The 14,439-nt window shown below is 35.2% G+C and overlaps 1 protein-coding gene across 2 annotated transcripts in view; it reads right to left on the reverse strand.

Annotated features, from left to right (window-relative positions):
* Window positions 1–9,451: 9,451 nt before the first annotated feature.
* LOC131078958 (1,4-dihydroxy-2-naphthoyl-CoA synthase, peroxisomal) overlaps window positions 9,452–14,439 on the reverse strand; it is a 311,267-nt gene continuing 306,279 nt past the window's right edge. For both annotated transcript variants that reach the window (XM_058016811.2, XM_058016812.2), the window contains 2 exons: window positions 9,991–10,113; window positions 9,452–9,811 (listed from right to left, as the gene is read on the reverse strand). In XM_058016811.2, the coding sequence (XP_057872794.1) occupies window positions 9,695–9,811; window positions 9,991–10,113 (240 nt within the window). In that variant the 3' untranslated portion in view covers window positions 9,452–9,694. The remainder of the gene's footprint in view (window positions 9,812–9,990; window positions 10,114–14,439) is intronic.

The following is a 14,439-nucleotide window of genomic DNA, read 5'->3' on the forward strand; positions in this document are numbered from 1 at the left end:
TAGTTTGTGTACCTGACGCAATCTCAATTCCAGAGCTACCCAGGATCTTACATTTTCCATTCTTGAATTGCAGATCATATCCTTTGCCAACCATCTGTCCAACACAAAAAATATTATGCTTTAGACCTTCAACATACAAAACATCATCATTGTTATGCTTACCATCAAGATAAATAGAACCTTTACCACAGATTATACAAGCTTTATCGTCTCCAAATCTCACTACACTACCATCATACTTTTCCATACTCAAATTTACTCTTATCACCTATCATGTGATGAGAGAAGCCACTGTCAATAACCCATGCATCTTTCTCTTCAACTTTAATAGCCAAATCTTTCTCTTCAACAATGTAGCTAGTAGAATCGATAGGCACTAGATCATCTTCCTTGACAACAATGAACACCCATTCATCTCTCGATTTTCCCTTCTCAAAATCATCATCTGTCACACCTTTGTCTGTAGCATAATAAAACTTCTTCTGATATTTAGGCTTGTAATGATTCAATGCTTTCTTAGGATTCCTATATCTTTCCAAACATATTGAAGCAAAATGTCCTATCTTATTACATGAAAAGCACTTAAGAGGAAACTTACCTTCATACTTATTGGCACCCTTAGGCAATCTTCTAGCAACCAGGGCTTCAATCTCTTCACGCTCTCTCTCTTCTTCTTTAACCTCCTTCATATCCTTCTCATATCTAGATACCCTTGTAGAACTTTCTCCCGGAACATACTTCTGCTTCTTGGATACAGTAGCTTTGAATGCAGATTCAGATATAGGAGGGACTTCACCAAATTTGCTCAACTCAAAAGCAACAAGTTTTCCAATCAACATGTCTTTGGTCACATCTGTCACATTCAAGATCTCTTCAATAGCAACAACCTTGTGCTTGTAAGCAGGAGGTAAGGATCTCAACACTCCATCGACATATCTAATATTCAATACAAGCGCGTTCACCCTCTGCATAAAGGAGGCAATGTTCTCATCTTCGCCCATCTTTAGCATCTCATACTTTCCCTTCAAGATCTGCAATTTAGCAACTTTCACATGACTATCACCTTCATACAAAGTCTCTAGCTTCTTCCAGATCTCATGAGTAGTCTACAAATCCATCACATTATTCATCTCAGAATCAGTCAAGGCACTCAACAATGCTTTCTTAGATCTAATATTGAATTCAACTTCCTTAATTTCATTTAGAGTAGTAGGAACATTCGAGGAACATTACACACATTCTTAGTAATCTTCCAATAGTCTTCACCGATGCATCTCAAATGACATTCCATCTGATTCTTCTATAGAGTGTAATTCGTTCCATCAAATTTTAGACTATCCTTCTTAAAAGCAAAGGTTGCCATCCCAGATCTCCTCAAGTGGCCAAGATTCTTCCAAAGGATCTGGCTCTGATACCAATTATTGACAACAAAGCAACAAACTGAGAGGGGGGGGATGAATCAGTTTGCTCAAAAACTCTACACAATTCAAACTTAAATTCAGATCTGATAATTAACAATTAAAGTACAATTAACACCACATCAATAACACACATAACACCAAGTTTTTTGACGTGGAGAACCTAGTTAAGGGAAAAACCATGGTGGGAACCTACCCACAATGAGATAATACCCTGTTAGGAGTAAGTGAAATATTACAATGGGGAATGCACATGCATTTAGGAATACTTCCTAGAGCTCACTGCTCCAATACAATAAGAGCTACAACCTTGGGGAAGACTCACCGTCTTACAAAAGATTCAGACAACAATACAAATTACATGAATTGAGAAAATAGAATCTCCTAATGCCTGATTACAGTCCCAGTTAAGCACAAAGACTCAAAATTTACTCTTACACTTCTGCACACTCTTTCACACCTTTTCACTCTTCTCTTCTGCTACTAAGCGATCAATACAATATTTGCACATGCAAATACATCTCTCAAATGAATATTACATGTATTTATACAAACCATCAACCTATATTTTAAGGTCAGTTAAACCCTCAACACAAATTACAAGATAATAACCTCACACACTACAATAACACATGCAGACCAAAACAATGTCAGCTAAGACATAGTCTACACTCAAATTAATACCGTAAATATGAAACACCTCCAAGAATTATGCCTCGAACATCTGTAACACGCTACAACTCCACAAATGTCACATAACACGAAGAACACCACTAGATCAAGAAAATGATCAATATAGCGCACACCGATCAATGCAAACCAACAACACAGATAGAACACGATCTAGAAACATCCACAAGCAACGTGAATTGCCACAACAACAACTGCAACATCACATCTTACTAGAATCTCATCATTATACTGAACCTCAAGAACACCAACTCAATTGACTATTAGATTGAAAAATTCACTTGCAGAACTCCAAATCATGAACCATCAAAATTAAGGACACACCTGAACGTCTCAAATACTCTGCCAAATCCGTAAACCAAGATATTGCAATTCTGGAGCAAAAACTAGAATACTGAATAACACGAACAACTAAAAAACCAACCTCAATACGAGACCTCATAGCTCGATCAAATCATCATGCAGAGTATAGAAACTTATGTTGAGTCAACTAGAGATAAGTATCTTAAAACCAATTAAACTGCAATAGCTCAACTGCAACACACTTACCAAACCAACTCATTTAATCTGACTGCAACATTGGAACACATAGATGAATATGTTGACATCAATGACAAAACACCATTCCATCAAACTTCTCAACAATATCCAACAATTGTGGATGCACTTGGTATTATTTTCCCTTTCTTTAACCACATTTCTCATGATTTGGAGCTCTAATACATATCTTCGCTTGGTAGCAATTTTTCATGCTCAATCATCTTCTTGAAACATTCACTCCTTTATAGTTTTTGTTGAATTTTGTCTCTCTTTTTCCACCCTATCATTTTCATCAAATATATCTTATAGGATTCATTGTTCCGTTGTTTGATGTAGTACTTCAAGAAGATCATATTATTGGTTAAGAAAAAATTATTTATTCTTGTCCAAATCTTAATATTTATCCATCATAATATGAACAAATTGAGTTAATTTTCATCTTTGAGAAACATTTTTTTATTTTGGAAGCACATCTATGTAGGGGCTGATTCTTACATAGGGATATGTCAATAGGATATTGGTTCAATATTGAAAAGAGCAATATTTTAGATCAAAAAATAATCAAGAAGAGAAGCTATGAATTATCGAAATGACTCCATCTAGCACTTTTTCTAATGTTACTACACTTCATCCTCATGTTGATCCATGTCTATGATTTTTGGGTATATTGTCCAATAAACTGAGGTTTTTGATAAAATTTAAAGTCAATTTGTGATTTTGTTGGTCTTGAAAAATACTCGTCTCTTTTCTTGATTTCCTAGAATTGAATTGAAGAATTTGTTGAAAACAACTAGGTCTATTTCACACCTTCCCAATGAGATGAGATTCGTTACCAAACCTTTTTTTTTTTTTTCTATAAGATTGGAAAGGTCATAAACATTGAAAATAAAAATAAACAAATTTTAAATTAAGTTGTAAGCCTTGTAGACCCACCAATTTTGTGTGTGATCCACAGTTGATCTTGTTGGGTGAATAAGTAGTTATTAGTCCTCTAGAGGCCTTGACCATGTTAGCTACATTTCCATTCCATTTGTTGAGATATTTAATAAATTTTTGTACCTATTATTTTTTTTAATGTTGCTTCTTGAAAAAGGATTATGGCAGCCTTGATTACTTCTAGAAGGCACCTAACTCCATGCCTTTTTTGGGGGCAATTTAAACCCCTTATATTCCATGTAACCATCTTCATTCTTTATTGCTTGGCACAATCTCACTCTTACGCCTTGTATTGTATCCATGTAGAGTTGTTTGCTTGTTACTTTGTGATTTTTTCCTCTTCTCCTTATTTATTTTCTCAACCCTTTTTTGGCTAGAGATAATATATTTAAAATATCTTAACCGTGTAGTCTAATGTCTAGCAACTCTATGGCACCACTTTCTTAAGAAATTTTTTCTATTAGATGCCATTCATCTATAATTTTTAATATTCCTACCAACAAGTTTTAGAATTAACTATATAATTGTAGATTCAACAACCTTGTTTCTTCAAATAATCATGAGATCACCAACTTCCTAAAATTTTAAAGCGTACAATTTTAAGCTTGATCATTATAATAAACTCCATGGGACCACATACAACACTAAAATATTTTAGGAAGCCCCCTACATAAGACCACTACCTAACTTTATAATTGATTTTCCTCTTTAGATTCATTGTAGTTCATCTCTTAATATTATTAAACAAGAAAGATTGCATGCCACCTTCCTTACAACATCAAGGGTGAACTTGCTCATAGAGCACATGAGACATATATGGATAATGACATGTTGCTCATCTATTATAAATAGGTAGTCTAATAATAAACATTAGCCACTTATTAATATTAATGTTATATATTTACTTGGCTTATTATTTTTGAGCTATTTATTGTTTTGGGAAGAACATGAATCTAGACTTTCAATTTTGTATTTTGAGGCAGGCAACGGAGGATAGGGCTTCACATGCTACATAAGTTGATATTGATTCTATTCATATTCATAAGTTGGTTTGATGGTGGAGTGTTTAACAACTTATTTTTCAAGTAACATTGCATGGAAAGAGAATGGGAAAATAACTTGGGTGAAGACAATGGTGGTTGAACCTAAAGACAAACATGTGTTTGCATGCAAACACCAAACATCATGTGCACTATTCTATTAAAGTTTTTCAAATCAATAAAGACAAACATCATGTGCACTATTTCATTTTGTTGGAGAGATATTGAAAGTGCAAGATACTTTAGAATCCAGGGAAGTTTGTGGAGAACACGGAATGTGTTTATGTGGAGCTCAAAGGGAAGAAGTTGAGACAAAACATATGGCTAACTAAGAGATTGAAAATTTAGAATGTTTGTTAATGGTCAAGTTTGCGTTTTATGTTGTTTTCTTGATAAGTCAATTGGAGCGAGTCGATGTTCCCTCTACATCTTTGGAAAACACCAATGACTCCAATTTGCAAAGAATACAAGGTTCAAATTAATAAACAAAGTAGCAACAAAGGCATAGAGTCCATGAGCAAGCTAGTTGAGTAAGAACTTGAACCCAATTGGTTGTGCAAACAATGCCACACAACTAGCATTGCATTATGTCACAAATAGCTAATGTTTTTATTTATTTTTTAATTTAAATTGATTTTTTAATTTGAATAACTTTAACATTCACTTTTAATTTGTTTTTTCAAATGTTCTTTGTAGATACATTTACTTTTTTATTAATATAAGTTGGTTTATGAAGGGTACCTTGTACATTAGATAGAACAACTTAAAGCATACACAACAATCCCTAGATGAAAACAAACAAAAAACAATAGTATCCAAGGTACCAAACAATATCAAACAAAACTTCAACCAAGTTGCCAAGCATAAAATCGTACCTAAGGATTAGCCTAGATAATGCCATACCCTATCTCATTCAATCTCACTTCATAACTTTGGTGTTTGATTGAGAGAGAGATTTGGTAATACCTTTCTTTCATCTATGAATGATTGGTCAAGAAGGGTTATCTTCTAAATCCTCTGACCTCGGGGGAAGAGACACCCCTTTAGAGGGTCCATCCCTGGATAAACACAACAAAGGAATATCTAGGAAGAAAAACCAATTGATGAACCAAATCAATAGTTGGGTGTAACTCAACAATAAGACTTGAAGGAACTATAGGAGTTAGACTCTTTAGAGTCACACAAACCACCTTAGAAACACCCTCAAGAATGTGACTCATATTAGGGAGAATGAGAAAAGACCATCTTGAGAAGTCTAGTCATCATTAGGGGAACCATCAATTGAAGAGTTGAAAGAATTAAGTGTCAACTGATCATTGTGGGCATTCTTCCACCACATAGCACCTTTGTGCAAAGAGAGTGAACAATCAAACAACAAGTGACCAATGACCAAACATCATCTACATCTAAAGGGGAAACCCTCATAGTCAAGAAGTTGAGTCCAGAGCCTATCCTCAACCAACAATATCCATATTAAGAGCCTTAGAGATATCTAAGTCCTTTAGAATACATGTTTATGTAGAGTGACCCATGCAGGAAGTAGTAAACTTCAAGAAGTGACCAATAACATTTCCAATGTCCTCATAGTTGAAGCCCTCCAAAACCTAGTGAGGAAGATTTGAAATCTTACCCAAACTAGTTTGATATTGAGAGGTTCTAAGAGGAGATTGAAGGAGATAGACCAAGGTTTAACTAAGAGGGGATGATTTTCTCACATCCATAACCTATTGTCAAGCACCAAATCAATGTTCTTTGAAGAGGCATAAGGAACTATGAAGAAGCCCCTAGCATAAGGATATACCGATTTTACCAACAATGAGAGACTTCCACAATTCTAGAACCCAACTATGCAATTTAGAAGATAGGGCCATAAATTGTTAAATTTGCAAATCATACCTCAATGAAGAAAAAGTCTTCATTTTTAATCGCATCCTATCCACAAACCATTATAGGGGAGGTTTGTGAGTAAGGGACCAAATTTTTTCATACAAATAAAACCAATTAGGAACCCTTGTACTAGCTATGGCCATGTCTGATTGTAAGGAACCACAATTTGAGCTCAAAGCTCCAATGTAAGTTGTTGCACCCCTAGCAAAACAACCAAGAAATACCTTGCCATCAACACATCACCATTTTCATTGCCAAATTTGTTGCTAATGCCAAATAATCCTCCTCTTTCATCATCTCCAACAAAACCCCAACTAGAAAAAGCTCCATCTAGTAGAGGAGATGCTCCAAGCATCTCTACAAATAGCCCTTTGATGCAAGCAAGTTTTGGAACCACAACAAAGTTGCTCAACTTGGAGCATAACCTATACTTAAAGCCCACAATTATGCTTGCAAGAAGTGGTAGGAAGAGGATGCCGAAGGTAAGCACATGGGTTGTAGAGCCACAAAAGAGTTGATTGTTTGAATTTGTAGAGTTGAGTACAAACAAGACTAAATGAGCCATATTTTCTTTGTTATATCCTTTATTGTGGAGGTAACTAGATGTATTGATTCAAGTTCTCCAAGATTTTGGAGGGAATTTATGAGACATTGGCATGTATAGCTAAATGAAGCAAACAATTCAAAGCAAGGAGTTTGGATTGAACCTTGATGGGAATCATATATGAAACCTATTGTGATACAAAGGTAGAACATGATAAACATCCCACTTCATATGGCAACTTACAAGTTCCTCCTATAATGATGAGGTAACCCAAGGGTTTATGGGGGACCTCAGAAAGATGTTTGGCGCAAAAGATGCATATAAACTTTGTGAGCACTAGATTGCATATTAATCTTTTATGTTTCATATTTATCAAATCAAACATTGAGATAGGTAGTGTTATTCGATTGTCGACATTGCATTGGAAGGATAAAATGGAGCCAAGGCAAATTGCTATTGTAATATGTAGCTAGTTCCTATTATGTAAACAACAATTAATCTATTTATAACAATCCATTTAGTCAAAATGAATAAATCTACCTTTAAACAAATTATGAAGTTAATTGTAAATTATAGTGCCTTAAGATTTTAAGATCGGAAAGCACAAACACATTTGGACGTTGATTTTGAAGATGTTGAATAGATAGATTAGGAAGTGCAACAAGGATTGGTTGGTGTCTCATTAGATTAGTTGTAATTTAATATAAGAAGTTAGTTAAGATGTCAATTTTTACTTTGATAGCCTAGGTAAGGCACAGTCGTAAGAGATCTACTTGTTGACACTACATATACCTATCATCTTATTGTTATGCCTAATTTTGGAATTGTCATTTTGCAGCTTTCAGACCTTTTCTTCTAATGAAAACAACGGAAATTTTAATTTTTTTATTGCTGTTACTCGAACCAATGAACATTTTAATTTGATGCATATGTCAATAACTAAAATTAAAATCTTCTATGTTGCGTATAACTAAACTTTATCTTTTTTAATATTTGTATATATGCATATGCACACAAACACATACAGACAAATACACTGCCACATGCTATACCCGCCCCAAAAATGCCATCTTGAAATTGCCATGCAACTCTTCTCAATTTTACAGTGGGGTTCTAGTTCTCCCGTGCTCTAATACACGACTGCATTTTTTTCTCATCGGGGAATAACTTTGCCGACTAAGGATTTGCTTGAGAATAAGACTGGCGTATTCTTGTTAAATTTTCTGCAAAGCAGAATACAGATCTAGCTGGAAAAATAAGACAAACTTGCAGAGAAATGAAGAAGAAAAACAAAACAGCTGAAAATGAACTCTATTAATTCATTGTACGTTTTACAATATGTCTGAAAGCATGATTTTATACAAAGAATGAACCACCAAAAGAATTGAAATTACGGTGGAATCATAAACTAGAGGATATGCATGAAGAGTTAAACTGAAATTACGAGGAAGATGTAGAGTTTAACAATGCACTCCTTGGTTAGCTGATGCAAATCTAGCAATGCATGAGTGACGGTTACGGTGGAACAGAAGTTTCCCGTAAATCAAAGGCACCAAACTGTTGCATGCACTAACAATTCTTTATTTCTCTTAAACAAAACAAACTGGAAGGGAAAATGCGATGATTAAAAGTCAAAACATAGAAGAGCTTTGGCAGCAAAATAGAAAGGGGGAATAATTATCCTTTGATTTTGATTCCATCCCAAACAAAATACAAACTGTCACAAATATCAACTATGCAAGTATACAGACCGTTGGATTCAAATAACCACATTATTGGATAGCTTCATTATTCTCCATAGATTTTATTTTTAATAGTTTCTGAAATTTTTAACGTTAGCCTTGCTGCTTTTGAGAACTGGAATTAGCTATATAGGGGTCTAGAGAAAAGAAGTGACAAGCAACAAACTATTTCCTAGAGATTGCAACTACTAACCACATATGGCATATTCCTTTTACAACTCTAAGCCATAATATCTAGTACAAGGAGGGAGTTTAGTGCAACTCAAGTCCTTACAATAAAAGTAAGATTTAGGTTGTTTAGATATTTCCCTATTCCTTGAAAATTTTCTAGTATTCTGACCGTATGCTTTGACAAGTTACCTTTAAATACAAAATAAAAAAATTTAGCAGTTCACATAGGGATTGAGTAAGTCCAGGAGGTGGGTAATGAGTGTTTCTTGGTGATACATCATCTGTACTTTAATTTCATTACATGAATGCAGCACCAGATACTTGACATTCCCAGGCCTAGAAACAAAAGGTTTTGAAAACAACAGCAAAAACTTCAAGCAAAGATTTGATTTTGGGAACACATGCAACTAAAACCTACTGGTAAAACACAAATCAGCTCCATTATTACTACATAACATAATAGCAGATTTTTCCAATAGTAGCTGCATCAAATCCAAGTACTTTGTATTGACTGTTGTAATAGAGATGTCAATGGAGCATACTTTCCTGCATGCATTATTTTGAATTATCCCTACCTTATTCTTTAAATATATACATACACCTCTAAAAACAATTGCATAGATTGTTTATTTCATATTCTATGCTCAGAAAACAATGAAACCTCTAGATGCTACTGCCCAACTGATCAAAATAGATTATCAGGACAAATGTCTTTCTACTAGAAAGCTAAGGAAGCCTTGGAAACTTTGAAAAGTCTGGTCGTCTTCGTTGCAGAAATGCATTTTTTCCTTCATTTGCCTCCTCAGAACCATAGTATAATAAGGTTGCATCTCCACCCAGCTCCTGATATGTGAATACAAGACAAATGTAGTCCAACTGGATTAGCAAGCATAGGAAAGTTCAATTTTACTTGAGACATTACCAACATGAGTAGAGTTACTGACTCGTCCCCAACATCAAAGAAAGGACTATTCAGACTTTACAACAAAAGCAAACATCAGCGTATGGAAAACGATTATTACATGGATTCCAGCGTGGCCATCATCAACAGCATTGAGAGCCGCCTTGCATATCCGAATGGCTGTAGGGCTATTTCTCAATATTTCTCTACACCACTTTATTGTTTCCTGTTCTAAGTTTTCCAGCTGCATGATTGAAGGCAACAAATTTCAGGAACTCATACAACCAGATGATTATTAAGAACCTTGCTTTTATGACAAGATAAAAATGTGCAGAAACATTACATAGAACTTATGATCAAATCCTAGTTGATTTTTCTTCCATTAATCATTCTGCTAAGGTATAATAATCAGAATGTTGTGGGAAATTTATTTTATACCATCTACCATAGCACGTCATTTTCAAATAGTATGCAATAACCTACATGTTAATCTTAATATCTTCATCTCAATTTGATTTGCAACTTAAAGAAAACCTTGAATCTCCAAAAAGGATACATGCAATGTGCATTATTAAAAAGTAATTTAAACTTCACAGATAGTGACTAAGTTCCAAAACCTTGAATCTCCAAAAAGGATACATGCAATGTGCATTATAAAAAAGTAATTTAAATTTCACAGAAAGTGACTTTGTTTTCAAACCAGAATTACCATACAGTTTAAATTTGTCAACACAACAAATGCTTTGACTTTTGCCTTTCCCATCAAATTTTAATGTGTAGAAAATTCAAATCTGGTTTCTACATGTTACCTATGCAATTGTTACCTGTCCCTTGAGTTGACAGTTTTTCAAACTTCAATTTTATTAGATTATTTTAACTTACATAGCAGAACTAATTCCTAAACATTGAAATTTTTGGAACTTCTGTTAATAACCAGGAACAGTTTGAAATGTGCACTGCAATCCTCCTAGTATTCAGACAGAAACTGAGCTAAACTCAACTCATAAAATAAACAATTATTGTAAAGAAACAATGCAATAAAGAGTGCTTATCATATGCTACAACAAGACATTATTTCTTGGTTTTTGATTAAATGGGAGCCCTTGCCCACAAAAATAAATACCCATGTTAACAGTTTGCTGGATTTGGCCTGCCAGTTTGGGTCTGGTCCAACCTGGATATGGATTTGGATCCAGTTTGCATTGTGGGCTGTCCAGAGTCGCACTCCAAACTTGCGGATCCATCTGAGATGAACTCAGGTGAACCCGCAGTGTATTTGGTGGGTTTTCATGTCTAGGGGGCAAATTTGCAAGAAAAATAAAAATTATTATTATATGTTGACTTCCAATTTTGACCAAAAACCCAAAAATGCCCCCTCAAACCCTACAATGTAGATTCCAATGCATTTTAAAGGCAACAAAAAGTCATTTGTCTTATTGTGAGTAAATGCAAAACAAAAATATTTCTCTTATTATGAATGTAAAATGATGCATGCCATGAAGCACAATCCCATGAGGTGCGCTGCCCCTCAACTTTACTAGAGGAGCTGCCTCTCAACCGTGTTGGGGTGTTGTGATAACCCCCATGATATCACCTACGGGGTTAAGGATATGGTAAAGGAATAAATTGAAATAAATAATCTAAAGGAAATATATTTAATTTATTTAATAAAGGGAAAGTTATTTAAATAGTTAAATGGAAAGGTATTTAAATATATTCTTGATATGTAATATCGAATATATTTAAAAGAAATGTATATATTTAAAATAAAAAAAAAGAGAGGAAATTATATTATTTTGAAATGTAATTAATATTTAATATATTAAAAAGAAATAATATATGAAATGCAATTAATATTTAATATATTAAAAAAGAAATAATATATTATGCAATTAAAAATTAAATATGTTATGAAATACAATTAAACCCATATTTTATATATTAAAAGGGGGGGACGTAGGTATCCTGAATGGGCTGGGTACCTCCGCACGAAGTGGTGCGTAGGTAACCACAGCCTAGGCTACAGTTACCTCCGCACCCCTTCATGCGGAAGGGGGCCTGTGGGGACACAACCCCTCACAAACCATAAAGGGAGGCTGCGGTCAAACAAGGAGGGGAGCAGCAGACAGGAGGGAAGAAGGAAGGGTGACGACACACTGCAGAGAAGGTTACGGGCAGACAGGTAAGGGATTGGGTATAATAATAGTTGTTGCATTAATATATAAAAAATATATATAAATGCTATTCTATATATTATATAGGTTTATAGGAATAGTATGTATTAATAGATATAGAGATATAAAGATAGGTAATGGATTATTATATATATTAATAGGAACACTTAATATATATACATTAATAAACACAAATGCATAAAGATAGACAGTGACATTATATATATACGTTAATACATAGAGGAATAGTTCACATATATATATTAATAAATAGGAAGGAAGAACTTGTTGTAAGCATATATAATGAATGATTCTTAAATAGTAAAGAATGATAGGAAAAATACATATCAGGGTAATAGGAATGTATGTTAAGGAATACATGTGAGTAATGGTTAATGAACATTTTATGAATATAGGTAATGAATACAAGACTATGTACATGTGGATTATGAGATAGGAAATAATAAATGAAAATGCAAAGGAATGTATTATGAATGAAATCACATGAGGGAGGCTATAGGGAGGAAACTCTCTTAGTCTAAGGGGGGATTATGATAATCCCTAGGGCAGTATATACTGAATATCTATATGCATATATATATGGCTTGGTTGATTAAGTTCAACCAAGAAGAGAAGGATCTAGTCAATCCCCTTTGAGGACTTGGATGATGGAGGAATCGTCCAAGCCAAGGAAAGGCAAGGGTCTTCCTTGGTTGGCTTGGGTGTAAGAGGTTATACCCAAGACAGGACTCAAGGGTCGGACTGATCCCCTCTGAGGACTTGGATGATGAAGGCATCACCCAAGGCAAGGAAAGGCAAGGGTCTTCCTTGGAGGGCTTGGGTGTAAGAGGTTACACCCAAGACGGGATTCGAATTCATCTTCGATTTCCTGGAGGGCTTGGGACCAAGGGGTTCCAAGAAGGCAAGCTTCACAGCCACCTCAGGACATACTTTCGTATGGCATTCATATCCTTTTTATTAGATGAAAATTATGATTCTGTTAATTATCTATGTTAGATTGCAAGTTAGATTACTTATGTATATATATATATATGTTGTTGTGTTCTAACAATCTGTTTTGCAGGTTAATGATCTCTAACTAGTAGGGACATTACAGTGGTATCAGAGCATAATCCTACCATCCTGTGGGAAACGTTCCTTGTTTATGATCACATATCAGAGGAAGAAAGGAGCAAAAGCAATGGCTGATCAATTAGCCACACAGTTCCAGACGTTCATGGAGCAAACCAATGAGAAATTTGAAACAATGAGCCAGTTAATCCTCCAAAGTACCAACAGCAACAATAGAGATATGTCAAACCCTAGAAGAGAGACACACTCTAATCACGCCGACAACGAACGATCGCCTTAAAGTTCTAGGCAAACAATTCCTAAATTTCTTCCTAGAGAAGAACATGTGAGAGAGGAGGAGGAACCAGTCACACTTGGGGTGGAAGAAATCGCCCAAATTTATGCTAGATTGGAACCAGAAGTTCAGAGGGTGGTGTCCTTCAGGGACTTCTGTGAATCCAAGACTAATGAGAATAGGAGGAGGAAACCTATGGGTAACGACCTCAAAGCTAAAATCAACAAAATGTCCCTACCCTGTTTTGATGGGGCAGGGAAGGATGTTGCCCAAGCTTGGGTACAAAAATTAGACACCTACCTTTCATACAGTCCAATGACAGAAGGAGATGCTATAAAATTTGCCATACTACATTTAACCGGAAATGCCCATAATTGGTGGCATAACGGTCTCAATACCCTAGGACACAAAAACGTCTCCACCTACAATGAGTTTACCCAAAGGCTCATCAGCCAATTCGACTAGAAAGACTCAGAATGGTACTTCCAAGAGCTAACACACCTTAAGCAAGTAGGAACCATTGAAGATTATATAGATCAATTCCAAAACTTGTCAGTAATGGTCCCCGACCTATCTCAGAAAAGGCTTACCTACATGTTCTTAGAAGGTCTGAAGGACCCCATTAAGAATTTTGTTAAACCCCTAGAACCACAAAACTTAGGAGAAGCCATTAAGAAAACTAGGATGGTCGAATTTAATGCCCCCAAGAATACCTCAACCAAAACTCCACATAGGAATGAGGGACCCCAGAGGGACCACTGAGAAAAGCCTTGCCTCTTGTGCAATAAACCTTGGAGCTTTAATCACCAATGCAAGGAAAGAGGCGAGCTCATGGAGAAAGGGTTATGCTTCAAATGCAAGGCCCCATGGGTGAGAGGCCATGAATGTAAAAGACGAAAGTTGAATAACACAGAAGAAATACAAGATGAGGACAGACCCTACAAAAGGGCCAGATTTGAAGGCTAACATTAAAAGGAATTCCCGATGGCTCTCCAAAGACATTATCGTGTAATAAAATGGAAGAAATTCT

Source organism: Cryptomeria japonica, chromosome 10, assembly GCF_030272615.1.
Source record: "Cryptomeria japonica chromosome 10, Sugi_1.0, whole genome shotgun sequence".
NCBI lineage: Eukaryota > Viridiplantae > Streptophyta > Pinopsida > Cupressales > Cupressaceae > Cryptomeria > Cryptomeria japonica.